Source organism: Bidens hawaiensis, unplaced genomic scaffold (assembly GCF_021521415.1).
Source record: "Bidens hawaiensis isolate Kalapana, Puna unplaced genomic scaffold, B.hawaiensis_p1.1 tig00001035_1, whole genome shotgun sequence".
NCBI classification, from domain to species: domain Eukaryota; kingdom Viridiplantae; phylum Streptophyta; class Magnoliopsida; order Asterales; family Asteraceae; genus Bidens; species Bidens hawaiensis.
Window position 1 is genome coordinate 396,837 of NW_027491061.1, and position 26,582 is coordinate 423,418.

The 26,582-nt window shown below is 38.7% G+C and overlaps 1 protein-coding gene across 3 annotated transcripts; it reads right to left on the reverse strand.

Annotated features, from left to right (window-relative positions):
• Positions 1 to 928: 928 nt before the first annotated feature.
• LOC143556706 (uncharacterized) lies at positions 929 to 20,578 on the reverse strand. 3 transcript variants are annotated; one of them, XM_077045969.1, is made up of 25 exons: positions 20,187 to 20,578; positions 17,990 to 18,174; positions 16,191 to 17,903; positions 15,440 to 15,515; positions 14,974 to 15,096; positions 14,587 to 14,842; positions 13,147 to 13,578; positions 12,873 to 13,058; positions 12,051 to 12,344; positions 11,295 to 11,939; positions 10,345 to 10,741; positions 10,115 to 10,257; positions 9,773 to 9,940; positions 9,456 to 9,671; positions 8,810 to 9,358; positions 8,665 to 8,724; positions 7,394 to 7,719; positions 6,891 to 7,320; positions 5,746 to 6,210; positions 5,558 to 5,674; positions 4,909 to 5,030; positions 4,161 to 4,830; positions 3,326 to 3,580; positions 2,412 to 2,594; positions 929 to 2,330 (listed from the first exon to the last, which is right to left on the reverse strand). In XM_077045969.1, the coding sequence occupies exons 2-25, from the start codon at positions 18,162 to 18,164 to the stop codon at positions 1,239 to 1,241; spliced, it is 9,093 nt and encodes a 3,030-aa protein (XP_076902084.1). In that variant the 5' UTR covers positions 18,165 to 18,174; positions 20,187 to 20,578; the 3' UTR covers positions 929 to 1,238. The 3 variants fall into 3 exon arrangements, with proteins under 3 accessions (XP_076902084.1, XP_076902087.1, XP_076902096.1); XM_077045972.1 differs by lacking the exon at positions 20,187 to 20,578 and having other exon boundaries at positions 17,990 to 20,174; XM_077045981.1 differs by lacking the exons at positions 15,440 to 15,515; positions 17,990 to 18,174; positions 20,187 to 20,578 and having other exon boundaries at positions 16,191 to 16,395.
• Positions 20,579 to 26,582: the final 6,004 nt, after the last annotated feature.

Sequence of the window (26,582 nt, forward strand, 5' to 3'; positions counted from 1 at the left end):
AGAGTGTTTGGGATTCCTTATTTTCTTTTAACTTATGAAGGATGGATATGTTTTTCTTATGTTTAGTTGGTGTTTGGGAACCAATAAGTCTTTATAACTTTCTCCTTATTGATAAGGCTAAAAAATGAGTTTTGAATAAGTTAGGATATATCTCCATATAGGTTTAAGATACCCTTTCCACCCTTCCATTCCACCAGCTCCCTTTAACACATCCGCCCACCCCCTGTCATGGATCATTATTCCACCCAGCTAGCTCTCCCAGCTCTCTTCAAACATAAACTCTACTTTGATCATTGAATTCGCTCCCCTAAAACACACCCAACTCATCAATTAATAAAATTCAAGTATCTGTCACTCTCAACTACCCCTGGTAACATTGAATTCACTCCTATAATCTCCTTATTAATATGAACCTTCTTCATCTCCTTCCATCATAAAAACACACACAGTGGTTTCCAATTTCAAAAACACTTCCACTAATCAATGCAACTATCTTGCTGGAATGTCAGCTGCAACTATCTTTATTATAACGTTTTAACTTAACGGTAAGCTATTAGATCTACCAATCATCAATACCTAAGTTTGAACCATGAAACAGAATTTCAGCCGCTCATTATTGGTTTGGCGCTTCAAAGATTGAAACCGAAGACCTCCCATGGAAAAAAGTCCCCAAGGGGCGCCTGCAACTATCTAACCATCAAAGTTATGGGGCTCCCACACAAGACCAATGATATCTGCCCATTAATCCAAGACTTTATGGCCTAATAAGCTGGTTATTTGTCCTTGATTCCTTAGGATACTAGAGAGCTGAGTTGACCTCAAACTTAGATCCGACCTGGCCCGAAAGCTTGAAATCTACTTGATAGCTTTGAATTTGTCTTGATTTATTTTCACTTATATAACCAAAATAAAAGGAAAGTGATTCATACACCATCAAATAGGCTATCTTGGTATTGCACTATATGTTGTAATTTAGCAAGTACCAAGGCAAAATGGTGTCTATGGAAGCATCAAAAATGGTATATTCAACATTACTACTGTGATGTACAAGAGCAACTTATGTTTTTAAAGTCCTACAAACACAAAAAATACAGAATATGCTACATTTCAACCGTTACAAAAAGAATTACACCAACCAAACACAGCCACTTAACCATATAACCACACGAAAACCAATTATCACAAACATTCCGATCTATCTCCTACATCTGTCTGTGTTTTCCGTCCCGTTTACATCTTTACATTAAAGGAAGGTAGGCCCCACCATGCCCTTTCCTCAACACAAGCGGCCCACCATTATCAGGAACCCGATCCAACGCCTTCACGCAGCCCGCAATGACATCAGCAAAGCCTGTTGCAATTGTCGCCAACTGCAACCTCAGCCGCAAATCCCTTGTCCTCCTTAACAGACACCTAAACGACCGTTCCAAATACTTGGCCCATTCAGCAGGTAATCCACCACCAGTCAACCAAACCGAAAACTGAGACTGGTCCCCACGTGCCGCAACCTCAGCTCGGTAAAACCGCGCGATTTCCGCCAGCATAGTTGGGTGGAGAGGTAGGACTGCCACAAACTCCGCCACAAACTGTTCGGTGAGCTCAGGTTTCAACATTTGATTCCAAAGCACCAGGGCCCATTCGCCAGGCTGGTTGAGACCATATGCTTCAGCAACAATTAGGGCTTCTTGAAACCGGGATTGTTCAACAAGGGCCCGTCGGGCGTTCGTGGCGGATAAACTAAGCCATTGGAAATCAGGCATTCGGATTTGAAGTGAAACGAGAGACGCGCTCGCACACGCAGCACGCGTTTTGTTACCAGCATCGATTGAAGAATGAACTTCAGCAGCTTCTATGAAGTATCTCATAGCTTCTAGAAGGTCTTCGGTATGATCCTTGTTGTAACGAAGGAACCACATGTGATATGATTGTTCAGCACGTGACTCCAGAAGTGAAGCTGTTTCATGCTTCATATCAAAATGGTTATACACCATGGCAAATGCATCAAGGTCATTTGGGTTGAATTGTTTTAGTGATGTAAGAACCGCCATACGGAATCCTCTAACAGCCTGTGCAGTGCCCGTGTGAGTGTCGGTGACGGCTGAGTATTTTTGAAGAAGCAGTTCCAACTGCCCGTTTTCGATAAGAATCCCAAGTATGAAATTAAGGGCGTGGAAGTTTCCGACACCGGTTATTAAACGAGCTAAACATGGGAAATCGCCTTCGGAAACGTACGCCTCTACTCGGGTTGCTGCTAGGGCCACGAGAACATCAACACCATCAAGGCAAGCGGATGATTTGTAGAAGTGGTGTGAGAGAATAAGAAGCTCAACCTGAAAAGGAATGTATTTGTTTTTTAAATAGATTAATCAATTATTGGGCGACTTTTTTCATGATTAAGATGATAATGGTACCTCACAGGCATGTGGGATTTCCTGTCCGGTAATTACTAAACGCATTAACGCGTGCCCGATTTCTGATTCTGATGGACAGAGCTCAGCCCACTTTAGGAAGTCTGAAAATCTCCATAATAAAGGAGCAGGGCCTTCTTCTTTCTGAGAATCAATATAGCCGCCACGATGTGCTGCTAATAAGCCCTGAAATTGATTACAAAAAATTGTGGGTCAATCTCATTTATGAAAACCAACTAAACAACTTTATTTTGAAAATTATATTATCATTGTAATAAAATTAGTTTATAAAATGTATTTAATACATTTATTACTTATAAGGTAAAAAAATACTAAAGGGTGTCAGCCCGACCCGCACTGCCGTTTTACCACCTCTGTTAATAAGGAGTTTTAATCGTGTCGGGTTGTGGGCTAACGAGTTGGTGAGTTGAATCGCTCAACCTAAACATGACCCCTGTTATCATCCGAGTAAAAAAGATCATCCCTAACTTGCACACACTTAAAAATCATATAACCCAAACACGGCCTGTTAACGCCTTTCTCTAAATTTGTCAAACAGGTTGCCAGATAATAATGTGTTAATCAAGTTGGTGGGTTGTAAATAATTGGTTGACCGGGTTAATGGGTCAACCTGTTTAACTAAAATGTTTGGTGGGTCGACATGTTTAACTAAAGGACTAAACAGGTCACCCAAACACAATCCATTTAATTAAACTGGTCAACCCAAACACGACCCGTTTAATTAACAGGTCAACCTGAACATGACCCGTTTTATAATTGTGTTAAATATGCTAACCCAAAACCTGATTATTCTCGTGCCGTGTCGTTAATTGCCACCCCTACCTCAGTATCAGGTTACAATCTAATATTGACTAATTTAAGACTGAAAATAAAAGACTAATATATGAAATGTGCACCTTTAAAAAGGATTCTGCAAGAATCTGAGCAATACTAGCAGCTGGCATGGAATGAGTTTGAATTAAAAGATGTGCTTCCTCAAATGAATCTTGAGCTTTGAGAGATAGCAGCTGTAGCAATTCAACTGGCTGTTTATCAAATGCCTCTGAAAATGTAAGACCCAATACATTTGCAGCTTTCACAACAGATATCAATCTGTTACACATTCCACGCCCTCTACCATCGATGAAAAAGGTCGTTAAACTCTCCAATACCTAAAATTTAATAAAATTATTTGTAAATATTAATGCCAAAGTGAATCACATATTTGTATGTATCCATTATCAGTCAAACAGCCTAAGAAACACATGCACACACTCACAGAAAGGGGAAAACAGATAAATATTAATAACATAAACGTACTTTTTTGCAAAATTAAATCCTTGGACTTCTCACAATTGAAAAAAAAGGGTTCATATCATAAGAAATAACATACTTTATCATTGAACACGAAAAGTCCCTCAACAAAATTTTTGTATAAAAGAGGATTTGTTATTGTTAATTTTATAAGGCAAGAGATTTAATCATGCAAAAATAGTCAGGGACTTGCGTGTGAATTCAACAAAAGTCTATTGAACTTTTCCTCTTTTTCACAATTTCCCTAAAAGAAAAGTAAAGAACTGAAGATCTCCCAATCTCTAATCTCATGTTGCCACCTAATACCCTATAACTGTATCACCACTACAGATGATGTTAATAAGTAAACATTTTCGAATAGCTTCAGTATAATTGATTATTAATTCAAATTTGAAACATTATCTCATTGGTTATGAAAACACAGACGAAAATTGATACCTGCATTGGATCCACAAAATGGTGGTCAGTTGGCAGGTTGTGTGTCTGAATCACTGAACGCACTTCATCATCTAACACAGAAATGGCTACTTTACTGCTAGGAGTTGAAATGGCAGCAAGCTTCAAAGCTGCATCCACAAGAGTGAATTCAGATGGAACATGAGACGGAGACAGCTTATGCTGGAGCTGCCTCGCAGCAGATATTTGCCCAAACTCCAACAGAGAAAGAACAGCCCTCTCCAGCTCAGTAGGTCCAATGCTTTCTTCCCACCTTGAAAATGATAAATTCACACGAGAACTTTCTTCTGTTGACTTTGAGTCAACTTCCAGATTATTAGAAACAGAAACATCTTCAGATTCAAAAGGCTTTCTTGATGTCACTATGGCTTTAGCTCTGCGTTTTGACTTCGTGGTATTTGACGCCGTTGCATCTATGACATGTGGCGTTCTGTGATGCTCGTTCTTTGTTCTCATTGTGTTAATATGAGTGTCCATTTTTGTTATAATACTTGCAGTATGGTCAACAATACTTGATCCCTTTCCATATCCGGCTTCTCTACTGGTATTGTTTAGGGTTAAATCCCCTTCGTTTTTAACCTGAGCTTCTGATTCTACTGCCAGAAGCCACACTCTAGTTTCAAGTTCCCTCAGAAGATGCAACGGGTACACACTAAAAGTAGTTACAAAAAATATTTAAAAAGTTAAAAACAAACAAGATGTTAAGAACTTATGAAATGACTGTACTTACGGAGCAGACTGAGTTATCATCCCACTTAGCCACTGGAGAGAAAGAAGCAACATTTCATGGAGTTCCTTTGGTGGAAGATCTTTGTCCACAGCTTCTGCATGTTTCAGGAAGAATAATCCAGCCTACAACGCAAAAGACAACCTTTATTAGACCACAAAAATAAGAAAAAATAACGTGTCAAGCAGGTCTCTCTAGGATTTAAGTTCTATCGTTTACGTTCATTTATGTTTGTTGTTCATGTCAGTTCGTTTGTATATTCATTTAAATTATCTTAAACTTGTTTCAATTAGTTTAGTTTTACGAAGTTACAATAACACTCACTACAATTTAGGTTAGTTTTATCAATAGATTGATGTTCACATTTACTTTTAATTGATGTTTGCTAAGTTATGTCCGTTTATATTCACTCACCCATGTTATTAATGGTAATTTGTTTACGTTTGTGAACCATCTGTTAACGAACAAACACGAACAGAAGGGGTCTGTTTAATTGTTCGTGTTTGATCGTTTGTTCAGTTAAAGTTAAACGAACCCGCTCGTTTAATTGTTCAAGTTTGATAGTTTGTTCAGTTAAAGTTTAATGAATGAACATAAACATGTCTAGTTCATGTTCTTTTAATTTGTTTACAGGCCTACTGGACAGAGATACCTGTAATGGAGGAAAAGCATATCTGACAAAAAGCATCTGGCAGTGGCCCCACAAAGCAACTCTCTCTTCAGGGACATCCCAAAGAAATTCTTTCCACTCAGCCACCATTGATTCAGCCTATAAAATGGAGATTTACTTTTAGATAACATTAAATTATACATATAAAATAAAACTAACTGTAAAAATACCTGTGTTTCAGTTACATGATGTACAGCTGACTTCCAAGGTCCACCACTAGTTTCCAACTGTCTGGCCCAATTGCGAGCCTGTTCCCAGTACCCATTCGTTTCCAAGGCGGTTAAAAGTGAAGCATCATCCAAAGATTCATTTCCTAGATGTAAAACATCATCTTTGCGTAACAAAGGCTCTGCTAAACTGATTTTGTAATACAGTCTTCGGTAGTGTGACATGGCAGATCCACCATCACCAAAATCAGTAGCGGATAATAATTGCAATAAGCATCTTTTTTCATAAGGTGATGGACATGTCATCAGCATTGCATCAGAAGCTTTTTGTGCAACCGAAACCAGTGAACTCCCAATTGGCCCATCTTTCACTGGAGTTGTTTGTATATTGATATGTTCTTCCTTGATTCCAACAGAAAATGAACCTAGATGAGCAGAAGCTTCTGATAAACGCATCTGAGAGAAGGCCTGCATACCACATATTGTTTTTTTAATCAGAAGAATTAGAGTGAGAAAAAAGGCGCACAACAAGCAATTCATGAGTAAAAACTAAAATCAAAGTGATAACTTAATGTAGATGTGGCAATTTTGACCCATTTACTTACAAATGGGTTCGGGTATGTTCTTATCTCTAATGAATCAATGGGTAAACGTAAAAGAATTATAAGATAAAGGGCTAAACGGCTAATAGTTTCCCAACGTGTACGTTCGTCACATAAAACCTTCTAAATCATGTCACTAAAAAATACGATACCTTTTAAAACTAGTAAGGCGTGTTGCCGCAGAAAAGCACACTTTGTAACCAAAAGATCCAAACTGACTTTGTCGTGGAAAACTAACCGTATTGATTATGGTGGTAAAACACTGGTTCGGTACCCGTGCAAGAATACCGAATAATACAGAAACTGGCTCATATTGAAATCGAAAACAATAAAACTGAACACCGGTACCAGAATGTTGTTCGGTCGGTACCGTAATGGCAATTAGTTTGCGATACGAAAAAAATACTTTATTTTGAATACAACTCCGTTTGACACACTAACTGCAGATAAAAATCAATCATTTTGGACAAAAGGCGTGATGGTTTAACCCATACGGCCTGCCCATCTTTTCACCTCTAAAATTGAAGTTCAAGATTTAGAACTAACCTGAAGAGCACGGATGAAAGGCAATAGTGAGCATGATGGAAGAAACATTTCAAAAGCTCTCAGCAAAGGAAGAAATAGACGTTGCTCACAAAGAACAGCAACCATTTTAGACAATGAATCAAACACTTTATCAGATTCTGTGGAAACTTTATTCTCATCAGTGATCTCTTTACTTTCTCCTCCAAGAATAATTCCTTGATCAAAGAATATGCTAGTGTTACTGGAAGCAGTAGATGCATCAGACCCCTTTGAAGTTAATGTATCAATGGGCCCAGACTCCATAAGCCGCCTTCGTTTAGGGTTCCTCCGGTTGTAATGAAGTGTTTGGGATCTAGCAGTCACTGGCAATAAATTATTAGCATCCACAGCTGCTGCAACATTACTAGATATTTGAGAGGCAATATCGTTCACTTTGATGGATGTTATCTCCCTGTGAAAGAAAATAAAACAATATACATTTATCTTATATGAACGCTATAAAAATTTAAAAGTAGGTGGCTAACCTTGCTGCTGTTATCTCAAGCCAAACTGTTAGGCAGCATAATGGAGATACATCTGGAAAGCATGCAGCAACCATTGCTAAAACTGACCAACATAAATCCTTTGCTTTTAACAAAAGGGTCTCTCCGGGATTTTTCTGTTTTTCACAATCAGCTATTATACCAAAGAGTTCCACAGGGATGTAATTGTTATCCTCCAAAAACGAAGATTCATTCTTTTTATTTGTGGTGTTGAAGTTTGAGGAAGGGGTGTTTTTCCTTGACTGCATTCCTTTGAGAACTGTTGTAATATGAACCTTTAGACAAGGATCACTGAACTCCTTTGAAGCCTGCAATACAGCATATATGGTTAAAAGGTTGGCAACATGGCTCATTGTTGTGGCATATAATAACAACAAACCACAATAGTCATAGTAATAGTAACAAACTAACATATAACAGGTTGTAGAGAGATGGCAATTTCGACTAATTTGCCTATGATCAGGTCAATTTGGTTAATGTTTTAACTATAACTAGGCTTCTAAACAAACCGAACGAACACGAAAGGAGCATGTTTTGAGTTCATTCGTTTACCTTTAATGGAACAAATTATCAAAAACAAACATGTTCATGTTCTTTCGTTAACAGTATAAAAGAACAAACATAACTGAACACAGACTAACGAACATAACTGAGCTACAACCAACTAATGTAATGTGAAGAACAATGTTTTGGGCCTAAAAAGTTATTAAAACTTGACTAAGTTGTAATGTGTCTAAAAATTTTAAATGAATATATAAAAAGAGGTGAACTAACAAATGTAAAAGAAGATAAACGAACGAACATAAACAAATTTAAAGGAACGAACGTAAACGGACCTTCATGAACATAATTGAAAGTTCATGTTCGTTCTTCTAACTAAATGAACAAAAATGTTTTCTTCATGATCGTTCGTTTATTAAATAAGCAAACTTCCCACATAACGGTTCACTAACTGTCCAGGTTTAATTACAGGCCTAATTCTAACAGGTCAATCAAGTTGAAAGTTGACCAAACTGTAATAAAAATGCCAAAAACCTCCTTAAATCATTTCATTTAGAAAGTCAGATTATCACTGCAAGGAGACAAAGTGCGTAATCTTTTACCCAATCTGACCCGACCCCATAAAGAAATTACTCGTTTGACCCCCCCCCCCCTTTCACCCACCCACCCAAATACTTGTAGCGAAAACTACAGTTAAAAATACAAATGCTAAAACGGTAAAGCAACAAAAGAGAAATGAACAAGAAGCCTACCACTTGGATCACCGTGTCAAAAGGATGCCCTTCAACCTGAGCCTCTGACAGAAATCCAACCTAAAAACAATAATGTCGGTTTATATGTTGAGGGACATAGGTTAGATAACAATTTTAAAACATGTTAGCATAGATAATAATGTACCCAGTCATTGTCCTTAGCTAAAACCGCCAAATACTTGGTGCTCAAGGGTATCTGATGCATTTTACAGAACTCTGTTACCAAACTCCAATGCTGACTTGCAGCTTTCTGCTGTGCCCTCAAATCTGCCCCATCACCATTTCCACTCATCAACCAAGATCCACATGTTTCTCCACTAACCAATGACGGGAGACTTGCTTTTTCCAGATTCTGAAGAACAAGCACAAGTGCTCGACTGGCTTGTTTACCATTAGTGCTACTATATTTATCTTTTTCCCTCGTAACACCAGTGTTGTAGTTTTTTAAATAGTATTCGGCCAATGCTCGAGCCATTGAACCAGTAATATCACCTTCAAGAAACGCAGAGCCCTTAAATGAAGTTTGCACAGAGTTATCTGTGTGATCAATAGATTTAAAGAAAGAAGATATTCGCCTCAGAGCAGCTATATCCACTTGAAGCATACTAGGAGATAATCCACATAGCTCTAAAAGGAAAGCACATGAAGCCACTAACACTGAATCCTCAAAATGCATGACTGCAAGGGGCATGACCTGCATGCAAATCACCACCAGAAGATTATGTAAGTAATTAAGTGAGAATAATCAATAATGGACTTGTTATACAGATAATAAGAGCAGTGAATCTCACAGATGAAAGAAGAGATTCTTCGTCTGGCGTTATTGGAGAAAGCAGAGTATGAACATCGGATTGAATATTTGATTGACCATTTACTGATGTGTCTGAATGCATTCTGCGTGTTTCATATTCCAATTTTAGCTTTTTAACTCTTAAAGATAGAAGATGTATAAAAGCTGCCAAGGCACGTCCACGATGCAAGTGATGCTCAAGCCCGAGTCTAGATCCCTGAAACCAATTATTAAAAAGTGTGAACATAAGAAACTGATTCTCAAGTGTCGAGTGACAAGGCAGGTCATAATTGAGATTCACGTAACAATATCACTAACCTCTAATGAAGGACCATATAATTCTTCAACATGTCTTTGGATGGCAGCTTCCCAAGATAATGCGGTGATCTTAACTTGCTCATTACCATTATCTACATAATCAACATCCCTAATGAGAAAAGATTCCTCCACTGGCATCCCTGGAATGGATTGCCAACCAAGAGGACCCTGCAGTGAATGCAAGAAAACAAACTATTATCATCTATTGTCAAAACTGAAGATATCAGTGTGATGTTAATATGTGAGTTATGAGCAAAAAAAGTAACGTCTCTGGAAACTTTGTAAAAAAATGCAATGTTGTGTTTATTGTCAGATGAAAGGAGTAATAACAATCAGTAAAACCTGCACATAAAGTTGAACCAGTCTCCGAACAGCCTTAGAGAACCATCCCGGGAGCATTTGTTCAAGTGAAGTATCAAGTCCAGCAGAGTAAAAGATATTGTCACGCCAGTTCAAATAGTCGGATAAATAAGAATTTCCAAAGACTGTGTTTACAAATAATTGGAGTCAGAAACATTTCACATATAATAAATAAAGAAGCAAACAAAACGAATAAATATAGAAACACTTACCTTTTGATCTGGAACTAAAATAATTGCAAGTTGGATCTTGCCCAAAACATGCTGCAACTAACGTGCGCCATAGTGTAGGAAACCGTTGTACAGCTGGCCTAAGGTTTTCTAATGTGCACTGAGCTGAGGAGCTTCGGTTCCTATCTACACTACCGGTACTCAAGCAATCTTGAATAGGAACTGGTGCATACATTAATGTGGCTATAGCTGCCATTTCACCTGCTCCTTCAGCAATGTCATCAACTGTATGAATTATATCATCGATTTCAACCGCGCCAAGGGTATTTCCGGGAGAGAAATTGTGCGATGCAATTGCACGAGCGTTTGAGAATGATGCCTCATATTCACTCCCTTTGACTCTTGATAAAAGTAACCATTTTGCCCATTGACAATCTCCCTGTGCAGACAGGAATCACAATGCATAAACATAATACTGAGCACAGGCCAGTAAACGAACCGAACGTTCAGTGAACTGTTCGTAAAATGTTCGGTGGGAATTTCGTTTATGTTGTTTCTATATTAAAACGAACGAACATGAACAACAACTTTGATCAATTAGTTAAACAAACAAACATGAACATATGTCCCATTCATTTATGTTCGTTAGTTTACGCGTGTTTAAGTCCATTAGTCTACAAATTAGTGTAGTTTAAATAGCTTTTTAGGCCCAACATTCATTTATGTTCGTTAGTTTACGTGTGTTTAAGTCCATTAGTCTAGAAATAAATGTAGTTTAAATAGCTTTTTAGGCCCAAGAAATTGTTGTTCACATTTACTTTTGATTGGTTGTAGCTCAGTTATGTTTGTTCATCTATGTTCATTTGTTTACGTACATGAACAAACATAAACGAACACGAACATGCCCGTTCGTGTTCGTTCAATACGTTTACAAGCGTAATTGAGAATAGAATAGAAATGAAAACTGGAAAGAACATATAATGTTAACTTACAGCAGCTTCAAGCAAGGGAGAAAGATGTTCACGACCTATAGCCAACTTATGGTGATCGAGGTAAAGATCAAGTAGGAATGGCAAGTTAAGTTGAATACACTGCTGCAGAAAAAGCTTGTGCAGACCCAGGAAAGAAGCATTGCTGATGTCATTATCAACATTTACTAAATACAGATCAGTTGACTCGTTTGTTGACTCCTCAGGAAGAGATACATCACTGTAATTGGTAACAAAGCCTGACCGTGCTAAAAGACATACTAATTCCTCAGTACCCTCCCAGAATTCTTTAAGGAATATGAATTTCTTAGCGAGTTGAGATTCCACAAGTGATTTCAACCACGCGGAGGATGTATTAATGGATGGGAATCTTAGTATTTTGATATCTGGGACATCCATGTACACAGCATCCAAATCTTGTATAGAATACATGTAGTTTCCATAATCGCCAAACTCACTTTTGGTTCCAACAGATGTACTTGGTAAACCATCCAAACTCACTCTAAGATTTCCATGTGATGATGAAAATGATGGAATTATATCTATGAGTTTGGAAGCTTCCTCCCAGTTACTGTGGGATATGTGGTACTCAAATTGTGATTCCCATGACACATTAAGATCCATAAGAGAAAGTCTGTCTAGCACTATCTGCAAATAAGAAACATATAAACTATTTTAGTTGGATTAATAAATATGTATTGTTGTGTCAGTTTATAACATCAAGAAAGAATTATACTTGCATGCTAGATACAAACTTACACGATCAATAATTCTCTGATCCCAAGTATCAGACCAGACGGCGGCTGCAGCCCAGTAAGAATCATGGGTGTCATCATCATCATCAATCACAGAAACATCTGGATATTTGCTGACATGTCTCCATAAACCTAGCACAACTCCATCAACTTCACCACACTCAATTGCAAGTTTATTAGATAGTGAATTCAACAAAGAAAGCTTGATTTCTTCTGGTGAATTAACATCACAAACTGCCATCAACTCCTTTTGCCTGGCACGGAATGTTCCAGAAAAACTACTGCAAGGGTACACCCTCTATCACAAAACAATCAAGTATCAGGATCAGAATGAGGCAACTGGATAAAAAAGAAAGGGAATATCTCTGAGAATAGTAATCAAGTTTCAAAAGTGTTTCAATTAGATCACTCATGCATATTTTTCTCAAATCTGGTCACTAAATCTTCAAATAGAGTCTCACCGATTTTTTTGTGCGTCGAGAAAGAAATGAAGGATAAGATGTGGGGGTCGAAATTTCCAATATATGTAGGTAAATTTAGAAAAATTTTAAAAACGTTAATTATATTCAAATTTAAAAATAAAAAATAAAATTTACGTCGCCACTCAACGTCAACATAAAAAAAAAGATAAAAAGATTTCCTATGTGAGACAAAAAAGAAAAAGGCTAAAAATACATGTTAAAACCTTTAATTTAATAAAATATGAAAGTTGAGTAACTTAAATGGAACACTTTTTAAAGTTGAGTGACCTAATTGGAACACTTTTGAAACTTGGTTACTATTCTATGAAATTGCCCCTAAAAGAAAACATAAACATGACAAATACCTCAATAAATGATATCCCTTCAAGTATCTTTGACTCATATGGTCCAAGATATCTATAAATCTTCATCACTTCAGTTATTTGCTTTCTGAGAGATCTCCTTACAGTGCCAAAAACCAGCTGTCTCAGACAACTTTCCAGATCCTCTCCTAGCTTTTGAAGTGTGGCTACACCAGCTTCAGTTTCACCCTTTTGAGTATAACAGGTAATGAATGCATTAGAGTTAAAAAAAAGCATTAAAAAAAAGTTTACATTTAAAATGTGGTATAACAAGCACCTTAAGAAACAGATCATAAGCAATAGCCCTTCCAATATCACGAACTTTCTCAAAGGTATCGTTAAGCTCTTGGTTAGCATCTCTTCCTTCTTGATTATGAAGATGCAATTTAAGGACGGCTAATGGAAGACGACCAGAAAGTAAGGCATCTTTCACAACATCTTTTTGGTCCAAATGATCTGCATCCCAACGACTAATCATCTCTTTAGGATTTTCATATAAAACGCCTCTCCTTCCGAGGAAACTTGTCTCTGTTTGAGAAATAGATGCTCCACCTAAACTCTCCAAATCTGAATATGATCTAGAGTCAAATGATTCCATTCCTTTCAAAGCATGTCTTTCCTGCTCATTTGTTGTTTCCATTGATGAGACGTTTGGATCATCTTGTGATAACTCTGATTCCACAAATTCCAACGACTTTAAACCATCCCCCTGTGACACCACCCATTTGATTTCATAATTGAGTATTAAAAAAAATAGTAATAACGATAAGAGCAAATTACAGTCTCGACCTTTACGCATACAGCAAATTTCAACTTTTCGTCCTTAAACTAAGGAAGTAACAGAAATCGTCCTTTCCACTAACTGGCGTTAGTTTTCTGTTATATAGTCTTTTTAACTCATTTACTCAACAAAACATTTCCAAAATAAAATTTATAATAATTCTGATTAAAAATAAACATGCACACACACACACACACACAAAGATGAGGTTGTATCTTAGCTCTCCCCTAGCCATATTTGTTTTTGGTAGAAGCTGGGGGGGGGTAAGATACAGTAGAGATACAACCCTAGTTATTATTATTATTGTCTGTGCGTAAATTAATTTATTTTGGATTTTTATTTGTTGGGTAAATGAGCTAACAGAAATCGTCCTTTCCACTAACTGGCGTTAGTTTTCTGTTATATAGTCTTTTTAACTCATTTACTCAACAAAACATTTCCAAAATAAAATTTATAATAATTCTGATTAAAAATAAACATGCACACACACACACAAAGATGAGGTTGTATCTTAGCTCTCTCCTAGCCATATTTGTTTTTGGTAGAAGCTGGGGTGTGTGTGTGTGGGGGGGGGGGGTAAGATACAGTAGAGATACAACCCTAGTTATTATTATTATTATTGTCTGTGCGTAAATTAATTTATTTTTTTTTTATTTTGGATTTTTATTTGTTGGGTAAATGAGCTAAAAAGACCATATTACTCACACATGCAAGGCACATGACTAGACGTCTAGACTTAACAGAAAAAACTAAAGCCCATTAGTGGAAATGACGTAAACTGTGACAATATACAAATATAATGGACGACTTCTGTTATTTCCATAGTTTTAAGGATGAAAGAGAAATTTGCTATATATCTAAGGAAAGGAAAATGTAATTTGTTAAATGTAATTTGTTATAATAAATAATAATCATAATAATAATAATAGAACATACCAATCGTGTAACAGATTTTTTAAATTTGGTAGCAAGACGACATTGCATGTTTCTTATAATCTCCAGCAAGCTAGCCATTTCCTGAAGCCTTCTTGAATTTTCAGTTTCATTATGCTCTTTATCTGCTAAAAGAAACAGAAGAGAAGAATCTTTTATTCCTGGGTTACTTGTAGACATAACCCCATTTTGAATATGCTGCAATGATCCATAGCTACGTATCATTTTGGTAGAAAAGCGAGTGCCCAAAGACAGAAGCCTGATCACAAATGTAAACAGCGCAAGACAAGAAGATAAGAGAAGAAAATGATATGACACTACAACCTACTTATAACAAAATGGACATCAACATAAATAATATATCAATTAAAATTAAAAAAAGAATCATACCTTGATGCAGCAGATACATCATTATCATTTCCACCTTTGTTCAACATTAAATAAACAGCAGCAAAGACCAATCTTATAACGCCTTCTTCTGCTAAACTCACACCAGCAAGCATCTCTAATGAACTGATTATCCATGAAAAAGCACAAGACAATTACATATTTATACCTTTATGCATCCTGTAAATTAACAATCAAGTATTTTCTATTATACTAAATTATTTTTTCAATATCGGTCTGTTAGTTACAGACTTGGAGAAAAATGTGATACTGATGAAATAAAAGGCCCACTATGCATTACTTTATAGTAGGTACTCCCATTTATAGAAGATTATAAATTGAATTTATTAGTTCCTTATTGGTACTAAAATGTATTTCTATTTTGTAAATGCTTGACTGCTTGAGTCAATCAAATGACCCAAAGAGAAACTAATAGCAAAAGGTTGCAAAGAAATGTTACAAATCTTACATCTCTATTTCTTGAAAGTTCAAGTAATCCAGTGCCAGTTGCAAGCGGCGTATCCGAGAAATTTTCAAGTCCCACCCTGACAGATACAGATATGAATCTTATGTTAAAGTGATATGTTATATTTGGATGTCCTAGAAATTATATTTGTGTATCACGTCTGCAACATAAGCTAAGCATACGGCTAAATAATCTTAAACTGGAGCATGGAAGATTTCTTAACCAGGTAGAAAATGAGTCTTGAATTTGGGTCAACAATTGTCAGGGTACTTAACTGATGCTTAGATTAATAATCCAATTAACAAGGTGAAGTCAACTAAGCCCATGCATAGTTCTGTTTTAGATGCTAATATGGTCAACGTTAAACTGGGTCAACAATTATCAGGTTTGATTTTTCTTCTCCCAGGCCATGGAGAAATTCAAGGTAACATGAAGTTTCTATGATTACTTGATTATTCAAGCAACATAAGAGAGGATTGTTCTGGTACTATATTTTGACAGGAGCATTATTATAATAAATGATTCACAGAATTGCAGCATTGGGACTCTTCATAAGAAAAAAATGAATGTAAATGGGTGAAAGAAAATCTAAGTACAAAAAACACTTGATACAAAATTACTACAGAGGCAAATACTTAAAGAGTGTGCGTACCGATAACACATAAGCATTCAAATAACTCAGCTACAGTGAAGCACCTAAAGATTTATAGGCACTTATATTAATAATAAAAATTAAAATAAATAAAAAGCTTACCATTTTCCGAGCATAAATGATCTGCCTCTTCATGACCTTCATATAAAAGAACTCTATCTAAAACCTCCAATTTCCAAGTTAGCCAGGGCTGTTTCAACCCTTTTACTTCAATGAGATTTACACTTTGATCCATTAAACTACAATTAACCTGGCGAAATCCAATGGCTTCAACAGGAATACAACCAGAAGCTACTGAAATAGAAGGGAGAACTACTGAAAGAGAATCGTCTGTGACCAAATAAAAACATCCATGAAACATGCAACCAACTGCATCAGCGATAGTAACTTCCCGACCTCCATTTGAGCCTTTATCATCATTACTACCCGAGTTTAAATGCAAGCTGAAATGGATAATTCGGGAAATCTTATTATTTCTACGAAGCCGGGTGATTCCAAATGGAGAAAGGCATATAACATCATCTTTGCTATATTTATCTGGTGGAAGAAATATACTTCTCGAAGCACTGTGGGTGGATTTATGTCTTGTTATCTGTGAAGCAGCAGAGAAACCGGCAATAACTGACTCTTTACTTTCCATTTTATCCTTAAATGTTGTATTTGGAGAAAGATAATCATATAGCCTTTGGTGGCTGATGTCAGCTCCACCAACCTCCCAACCAACCAATGTCCTGTACTTTAACTGTTCAAATTGTGGCAGTGATTTTTCAACTGTGTTATTTATGTCTGAAAGAAGATCACTGACACGAGTTACATAAACTATACCATAGTCATCAACTGCAGCCAACAATGAGGCACGTGAAGCAACAAGAAGTGTCCTAAACACACTTTTACCAACAAAATCATTGTTTTGATCAGATACCTTTTTCAATCCATATATCTCTAAAAGATTAACACACCCCATGTATTCACCAGTTACATCACCAAAAAAATGTATCTGGCCAGTAGAATTAAGGCATATAAGATATTTATCTAAGAACTTGAAGTCCGTCCATTGATCTACAGGAACCATATATACATCCTCATCAAGATTCACTGAGCAGACCCATTGTATGCCCCAGCTAACTATCTTACCAACAAGTACATGTTTTCTCTTCTTTCTTTCAGATTCATCATTAACCCATGTTAAAACAAACCCAATTAGGTCATGTGAATTATTAACAAACACTCCACAACATTTGTATGATATGTTCATTTCATCCCCCTCAGGATCTAAATCACTATTTTTGTTTAATATGAACCTCAGAAGTGTAGAATCATTTTCAAAAATGTTAGAGGAAACAACTTTAATGGAGGATGGGAACTGTGACTTGTCTGGAAATCTGCTATAAAGTTTGCCTTCAGATTCGACTGTTATGACCTTAGTAAGAAAAGTTTTCAGCCACTTTTTTGGTTCAGCAATCTCTAACAGATCATCTCCAGACCCCACGAAAGTGTCTACTATTACATCTCCTGAGGTAGATGGACCCCACTCCACCCATATCCCTTCTCCATTCTGGCCATCTGGCATAGGTTCGATGGACTCATAGCATTGACTCGGTTGACAAAATGCATGGACGGTCAACCCACGGTCTCCAATCACAAATAAAAGTTCTCTAAATGAAGCTCTGTCATGCTCACTATTTGAATCCTCACATATACCCCAAGCAAGTGAATTTATATCAGAAAGCATAGGGTAGCTATTAGATCTTACAATATCTGCTTGGGGAGCATGTGTTACTGGATCGGAATTGATTTGATCATCCACCCTTACATCTGCAGATAAAAGAGAACTTGCATTTTCAGATCAACAAAAACCAGATTTGAACATATAACATGAGCAATAAAGTATGGATGTTGACCTTTTACTATAGGAAGAAGCAGCCCTTCATGGTGATATGAAAGTAACAGTATAAGTTCTCTGGTTGGGGAAAGGAAAGCTTCACGGAACTGTTTCAGGTTCACTTGTAAACAAGAAGGTTCCCACTTTTGCAATTGCACAATAGCGGGGCCCTCTTCACCAAAGCTAGAAGTCATGTCGCTACTACTAAAGAAGCAAAAGAGAAACAAATCAAAATAAAGAAGAAGATGTAGACCATGTTATGATCTTTTTTAATACCTCTGAAATTCAACAAAGACAGAACTTTAAGGTAAAGGTGACCTCAGCAAAAGCATACCAAGCTTCTTCTATTGAAATTTAGCAATATCACATAAGTCAGAAGAATTTCATTTTCAAATGTTCAGTTATAGCATATCTATCCTTGAGAACTGTCTACGGGTGCTAATTACTCTAGGAAATATCTAACTCCAGCTTCAGATAGAATGAATTGTTGAGGCTTAATTTATTTTCCTTTTTTAATGAGACAAAGTGAGATAGTCAAACTGCATACAGGCCGCTGACACCCAACCTAATTATTAAGGCTTAACGATTGCAGCGTCAAACTCTCAATCTAAGAGAAGCTGAAGATTAATGATCCACTTATGAAACAATAAGGCATCAGTGATCAAACATTCAAACTGAAGGCCATAGGTTGGATCCTACAGTGTTTAGTTGGTAACTCCTAGGGGGTCCCTAACAAACTGGTGGCCAACATGAAAGAGGTAAATCAAGTAAACTTCAAATAAAGGACACGGGGCCATGATTTGGGCCCTGCCTCCCTGGGCCACCACTTTATGCTGCATGTCACTGAATCCTACTGTGTTACATTTGTTTCTCCTGGCTTGTACTTCTATGGGCAAAAGGATAAGAACATTTAATATTTGGATTCAAATTTGCAACTATCAGGTAAGGACATTGGCTTAATTAAAAGGTGTAACTATATGTGCTGGTCATTAGGTTTTATCTCTTAAATACGTCGCAATGGATATCGAAAATAAAAACCAATACAAGTATTATTGACATGATTATATGATATGTTGCGTAAAATTAATAAACTGAACCACGAGAAACATATGACACATTTTAAAATAACTTGATATAGATAATGAGGTCATTGGCCTCTAGATGTCCCTTTACACTAACATTGCCTAAAAATCGCGCATGAAACGCAAGAAACACACAGAACAAACTGACGTATATATATGAGGATATATGAGGTTATATGAGGTTTACTTCTACTGTAAGAATAGTATCAATTATTTATTACCTCCTTCACACAAATTCAACACAAGCTATGTGATACAATACTCTTGTAAATTGAAAAAAAAGCAGCCATCCGATTTCTGAGACGCGGAGTTGTTAAAAACCGGAAAAAAAAAACAAATCTAACTTTACTCAAATTTATGAAACAGTTAATCCATTATTTGCATAACTTCAATTTCTTCAAATTTAATGTGCTAGCATGCCAGATTAGGTAACATAGAAACCAACACTAGACTAAACAATAACAAACAGTCATCATACATGCACTAAATTCAGCATCAAGCATAAATAAATCCAAAAACCACACCATTAGTATCCAAAACAGCACGAGTCAGTAGTCAAACAGATTAATTAAAAATTATCTATAGAAAGAATCGCACACTACATGTAAATCTGCTTAATACTAAACCTAACATCAATATGCAATCCGAAATGTCCTAGGTTTAACAAACTGTATCGAATCACAGCTCTATTTCCAGTTAGATGTATTAGACAGGCACTTTACACTAACTTCTGAAAGAGTGAAATCAATTATACGCATAAGCTCAATTCCTTCAAATGTTTAGCATGCCAGATTAGGTAACACAGAAACCAACACTAGACTAACAATAACAAATAGTCATCACACATGCACTAAATAGTCAATCAATTAAAGGTCAAACAGGTTAATTAACATTTTCTATGCAGATGACTGTAATCCTGTATACTACACATAACTTAAATATCTGCTTAATAATAAACCTAAATTCAACATCAACACCTAATCCAGAAACCCTAGGTTTAACAAATTACATCAAATTACACCTCTAATTTCGATTATACAGATTGCACATATCACACATCTACTTTCAAACTGAGAATCGAAATCGAACGTATAAATAAAATTCATCATAATTTTGCAAAAATTAAACAGATACCTGCCGTTCGTTGTCGGATGACGTCACGAATTAGAAAAATTAAACTTATCGGATTCAATTGGAAATAGGATGAATTTGGATTGGAGAGCATGAGGCGATAGATGAAGATGATTTTGATGAAACAGGAGATATATGTATATATATGTGTGTGTGTATATATATATGTGTATAATATATATATGTGCAGAGAGAGCTAGATGAATATTGCTTTGATTTTGATGTTGTTGATTCCATTTCATAAGGTTGGTAGATTTATTTTTTATTTTAATTATTTACCTAAGTATGTTTTTACAGTCAAAATCAATGATAATGATGATTATTGTTATGTTAATTGTAATTATTAAGTGAATTAAATGTGATTAAAGGGATGTTTTTATACTCATTTATGATTTATGATGATTTTATTATTGATTGTAATAGCAATATATTTATGTTATGTTATACTTTAATATATATTGAAAATGAAAATGTTATTTGTGGTTTAAAAGTATTAAGCCGTTTAAACAAGAAACAATGAAATTAGTAGATTTGAGATTCATATAATTTGGGTGATGCTTTGCAGTTTGAAGGGTCGGATATAACGAACGTCGAACGGTTAGATTTATAGTTTAAAAGCGAGTGATCGTTAACACGTTTATCCACATGTGTTCGTAATTAAATGATATGAATTTAATTTATTATATTCTGTAACACGTGATAAGAAAATATAATATATTATTTGTATTTATCAGCAATAACTTTTTATTTATTAATAAAACTCTTTTTAAGTAAGTGTTTTATTTACCACATAGCAACTTTTAAAATTGAAAAATCAATCACTATCTCCAAATTCCATATACCTACCTCTCAATAATAAAACAAGACTTTATTGTTTCAAGTTGCTGAAAGTTAGGGACAACATATGTGAAGCTTATTTGCATAGTTATTACATATCAAAGTGAAAGGTAGACGATGCTAATGTCCACTATATACAATAGAGGAATGTGGTGAAGGATAAAAAAAACTCAAGTTTAACATATTTTGAAACCAACACATTGCGACAACAACATTACTTACGTCGTTATGTTTCAAATTCAACATTGGAAACCAAAACAGTAAATTATATCCCAAAAACACATACTAGCCACAAGTGGATTGACAAGCATCTTACAAACCCCAATTAATGTCTGGATATACAGTAAGACGGAAAAATGCATGATACATGAATTGATTTTTATTTCTATTTTTTTTATGTTTTTTTGAATGGCACAAAACTCAAATATTGATAGGTAAATATCAAAAAACTATTAATATAAAATTCAACTGTGTTTTAGTGTATTTAATAACAAGATGTTTAGCGATATGTAACTGATCGTTTGATTGTATATGAGTGAAGAGGTAGGTCCCAGCAGGGCTCAGTTGGTCCCGCATGACTCACCTTGAACAGGGATGTCTGCGCAAAGACCATCTACTCCCGCAGGACCCACCATGCTCAGAGAAGCCTACGCGCAGTATGCAAGCTGCATACGCAGGGAAAAGCCTCCCAATGGTGAAGTAACCCGCCTGTTCCCGCAGTTGCGGATACAAGCCATCAGGGAAGGCTACCCGCACAGCATAGCTACACGCATAAGGCTTAACACTTACAAATATTCAGTGTCACCTGAAAGAATGAGCAAAGGCGGGAGGGGGAAAACTCCCGCCAAAATGGGCCAGTCCGTATGGAGGATCTTTTGCGTGATACCTGACGAGGTAAAGACAAAAGATCTGACCAAGAATGCGACAGCTCACTGACAGCAGCGTGGCAGACAGCACGCCACAGCACTGTGACCAATAGCCGCCGCCTGCCCACCAACTCCTGCCAGACCACGTGCCTAGCCTGCAGTTGGTAGAAGACGAAGAGTGCACGGCACGCCTGCTCTGTGTCAGCCGCTACCTATCCACCACTCACAGGTAGGGCACGTGCATAGGTTACAGTTGGTAGCGTGTTGGGCCGGCTAAACCCCTTGGAAACCCACATTCGGCTATAAAAGACAGCAAATGGTATTATCATTTCATCATCTACTATCTCGTATAACTTACTTGATAATTGCTATAATAGTATTCATATACTTTTATATTTAAAGAGCGATATAGACTGATTCTCACGCCGGAGGGTGGTCACAAGGAGGAACCCCCCCCCCCCCTTCTCAGTGACGAGCTCACGGTGTCTGTTTTGCAGGTTCCCTGAAGTACAACTTACTCTGCTGGACCTAACCTTCGTGGGAAACAATACTTAGCCCCCAGATTACCCATAATCTGCCCGGGGTCACTTAGTGTTTCTTCATTGGCGCCATCCGTGCATAAAGCTAGAACTACATCTTTCTCCAGTTTTTCAAAACTTCCAAGATGACTAGAGAAATTCCGGTAACCACAACCCCAGCCACTGGGGTAAACACCGGCAACACAATGTTTACAAACACTACCCCAGCCACCCAAGCTGGGGCAAGTGAAGTACATTTTACGAACACTACCCCAGTCACTCATGTAGGGGCAAGTGGAGTAAATATTCCACTGGGATTCACTGATGCCCAGCTGGAAAAACGAACTCGAGCCCCTCGCCAAACACTTGATCAAGTGAAGGCATGGGCCGAGGCACGTCAAAGAGAATTTCAGGCTGAGTTGGACGAACGCTTGCGTTCAGTCCAACAAGCTGAGGAATTCGGTAGTACTCGCCAGCACCTCAACATGAGTAGTGAGTACGAGTACTCAGACGACGAGAAGGAAGACTCCGACACCGACGCGAACCCTCGCCATAGGGCGAAAGGGAAGCGTAAGGAAACGGATCCCCAGCCAAAAAGGAATTTTGGGGAAGCATTCCAACCAGTCACGGAAAAAAGCCCGCGTGACTTCTCCAAGGCCTTTAGACCTACTGCCACAAACGCAGGAAGGTCAAAATTTGCAAGGGACATTGCAGAAGCAATCGCCCCGAGGAGTGCCAAACAAATGTCCAACATTGGCACATACGATGGCCTATCCGACCCAGATGACCATCTGAACAGGTTCATTGCGGGGGCAACCGTCAGTAACTGGACGGAACCCACGTGGTGCTACATGTTCCAGATGACTCTGGTAGGAGCAGCCAGAGCATGGTTCGACCGTTTACCGGTCCACCACATTTATGACTGGGCAGACTTCCAGAACAAGTTCAGTCAACAGTTTAGTCAACAGAGGAAGCACACTGAGGAGCAGTGGACGATCCTCAACTGTGTGAGAGAAGAGGATGAATCCTTACTGGACTTCATCACCCGCTTCAACTCCAAGAAGCTGAGTCTGGGCAACATCAGCGAAGACCTCGTTCGCGCCGCTTTCATTCAGGGCGCTGAGTACCCAGAACTTATCCGCACTCTGACAGGTAAAGACGGCATGCCATCCACATGGGATGCCATAATGACGGCAGCCAAACGCTTTGCCGAAACGGAGAAACAGCTGGGAAGAGATCTCCCCCAGAATACAAACCTCTACACACAGAGGACAAGGGAGAACAATGTGAGAACCGCCCGGCTAAACAAAAAGAGGCGGCAAGGTATTTGGCAGTCAAGGATAAACTTTGACACCCCCTCAAGCTCTCGCCCTCTGGTTGGCGGAAGGGACAACACGCACCCTTCGAACCGGAAAAACCGTTGGACGCCACTCACCAAGAGCGTCACGGAGATATTTGCCACGGAAAAACTGCCATGGCCAAAAGCCCCAGCGATCCGACAGAAACCCAATGCGGATCAAAGCAAGTCTTGTGACTTCCATGGGACAAAGGGCCATAGCACTGAGGAGTGCACATCCTTGAGGGACATCGTCGAGACATTCGTCAAGGATGGGAGGCTCGCACACCTCGTGGCATCTATCAAGAAGGGAGGAAGGAACGACAACAGGTACAGGGGTAACGGACGAAAGCCCGTCGACATCAGCATCAACATGGTCCATGGTAAGGTCAGAGGAAGAAAGAGACCGATGACCGAACCATGCGCATGGAAGGAAGCAGAAGTGCGCTTCCCGCGAGTGCCGGGAGGCCCAAACAAAGAAGGCCCCATTGTCATTAAAAGCCAGCTGGGGCACTACATCACCTCCCGCACCCTCGTTGACAATGGCGCATCGTCGACAGTGATGTACAGGCAGTTCTTCGACAAGCTAGACGATGAAGACAAGGAACGCCTGGAGACGGTCTACGCTTCAATGGAAGGGTTTGACGGCAGCATGAACACTCCCTTGGGCACCCTATCTTTCCCCGTCACTCTCACCGATGGGAATTATTCACGCACGGAGGATGTGGATTTTGTTGTAATGAAAAAACCACATCATACGTATGACATCCTATTCGGGAGAGACGGGATGGCAAGATTCAACGCCGTGGTATCCTCAGTCCACGGCATGATGGGATGGCCAACAACTGAAGGCGTAGCGATGATCACGGGCATTCCCCAGGTATGCATCGCATCCGTCTCCTCTAAACCCAAACCGAAGATGGCCAAACAAACCATCACTGAACCTGAAAAGTGGGCATTCAATGGGAAATATCCCGATCAGGCCGTTACCATTGGCCCGACAATTGTTGATCCAACACGCACCTTACTCAAGCGCTTACTGCAGCGAAACGCAGACATCTTTGCGTGGACACCAGCCGACATGACTGGTGTACCCCGGAGTAAGGCAGAGCATAAGCTCAAATGCGATCCGGCCGTTACGCCGATCGTACAAAAGCGCAGAGTAATGGGGCCCGAGCAAACCAACGCGTGCAGAACCCAAGTCAAGGAACTCCTTGACGCGGGCATCGTGCGCGTTAGCAAATATCAAACATGGGTTGCAAATCCCGTAATGGTACCGAAGAATAACAATCAATGGCGCATGTGCATAGATTTCAAAGATTTGAATAAAGCATGCCCCAAAGATTGTTATCCGTTGCCAGAAATTGATCTCAAGGTGGATTCGGTGGCACCATTTCGCCTTAAATGCTTCTTGGATGCGTATAAGGGGTACCATCAAATCCACATGGCTGTAGATGACCAGGACAAAACCGCCTTTCGGACGCCCGATGGCACATTTTGTTATAAAATGATGCCATTCGGACTTAAGAACGCGGGGTCCACGTACCAACGACTAATGGACAAAGAGTTTCACGCCCAAATTGGGAGAAACTTGGAAGTCTATATGGATGATTTGGTCATCAAAAGCCCCGAGCCAGAGGCGATGTTGAAAGACATTAACGAAACTTTCAACACGCTCAGAAAGATAAACATGAAGCTCAACCCGAGCAAGTGTTCATTTGGGGTGGAAGAAGGGAAGTTCTTGGGAGTCATTATTACTAAAGATGGCTTCAGAGCGAACCCTGAAAAGGTCGAAGCCATTGTCAAAATGGAATCACCTACCACCATAAAACAGGCTCAAACACTGAATGGACGACTAGTCGCGCTTAACCGCTTTTTGGCAAACCATGCGGATAGGTCGTTCCCTTTTGTGTCAACGCTAAGAAATTGTTTAAAGAAGACGCACTTCCGCTGGACACCAGAAGCGGAAGCAGCTTTTCAGGAGATTCGATCACGCCTGATCGAACTCCCAACACTCACAGCACCACAAGCGGGGGAGGAGTTAATCCTATACCTCTCCGCAACAGACAGAGCAACCGGGGCAGTCCTGCTTGTAGAACGAAAAGGCATCCAGATGCCAATCTATTATGTTAGCCGCGTGCTGGCAGACGCGGAAACCCGGTACTCTACCCTGGAAAAACTAATCTTGGCACTTATACACGCTTCACGCAGGTTGAGACGATATTTCCAGGGTCACCCAATCACTATTCTCACCAACTTCAAACTCTCAAATGTTCTAGGCAAACCCGAGTTATCGGGACGTCTAGCCAAATGGGCAATTGAATTGGGAGAATATGCGATTCAATACAAGCCGAGACCAGCCATTAAAGGCCAGGTCCTGGCTGATTTTATTGCAGAAGTCCCCGCTTCAAGGGAGAAAGAGTGCCAGGAGGAGGTTCAACCCTCCCCAGCACACGAAATCGATGAGGTCTGGCGACTCTACACTGATGGAGCAGCTAGTAACGAGGGTTCAGGCGCAGGGTTAAAATTGACAAATCCAGCAGGCCAGGAATATACCTATGCTATTCGGCTGGATTTTCCAAGTACGAATAACGAAGCTGAATATGAAGCATTCCTGGCCGGATTGAGGATTGCGCGTAAAATGGGTGTAAAAAATTTGGAAGCCCATGTAGATTCCATGCTAGTGGCAAACCAAATAAACGGGACGTACACGGCTGTGAACGACACAATGGCCCTGTACCTTGCCCAGGCCAAAGCCATCATGCGCGATTTTAATGATTGTAAAGTGATACACGTCAAGCGCAGCGAAAACAAATCTGCGGATGCGTTAAGCAAGCTTGCA

Coding starts and splice junctions, on each gene's coding strand:
- LOC143556706 (XM_077045969.1), bottom strand. CDS start 18,164: ATGACTTCTAGCTTTGGTGAAGAGGGCCCCGCTATTGTGCAATTGCAA. Junction 10,258..10,344: donor TTTTAGTTCCAGATCAAAAG/GTAAGTGTTTCT, acceptor TTGTAAACACAG/TCTTTGGAAATTCTTATTTA. Junction 2,595..3,325: donor TTGCAGAATCCTTTTTAAAG/GTGCACATTTCA, acceptor AATCAATTTCAG/GGCTTATTAGCAGCACATCG.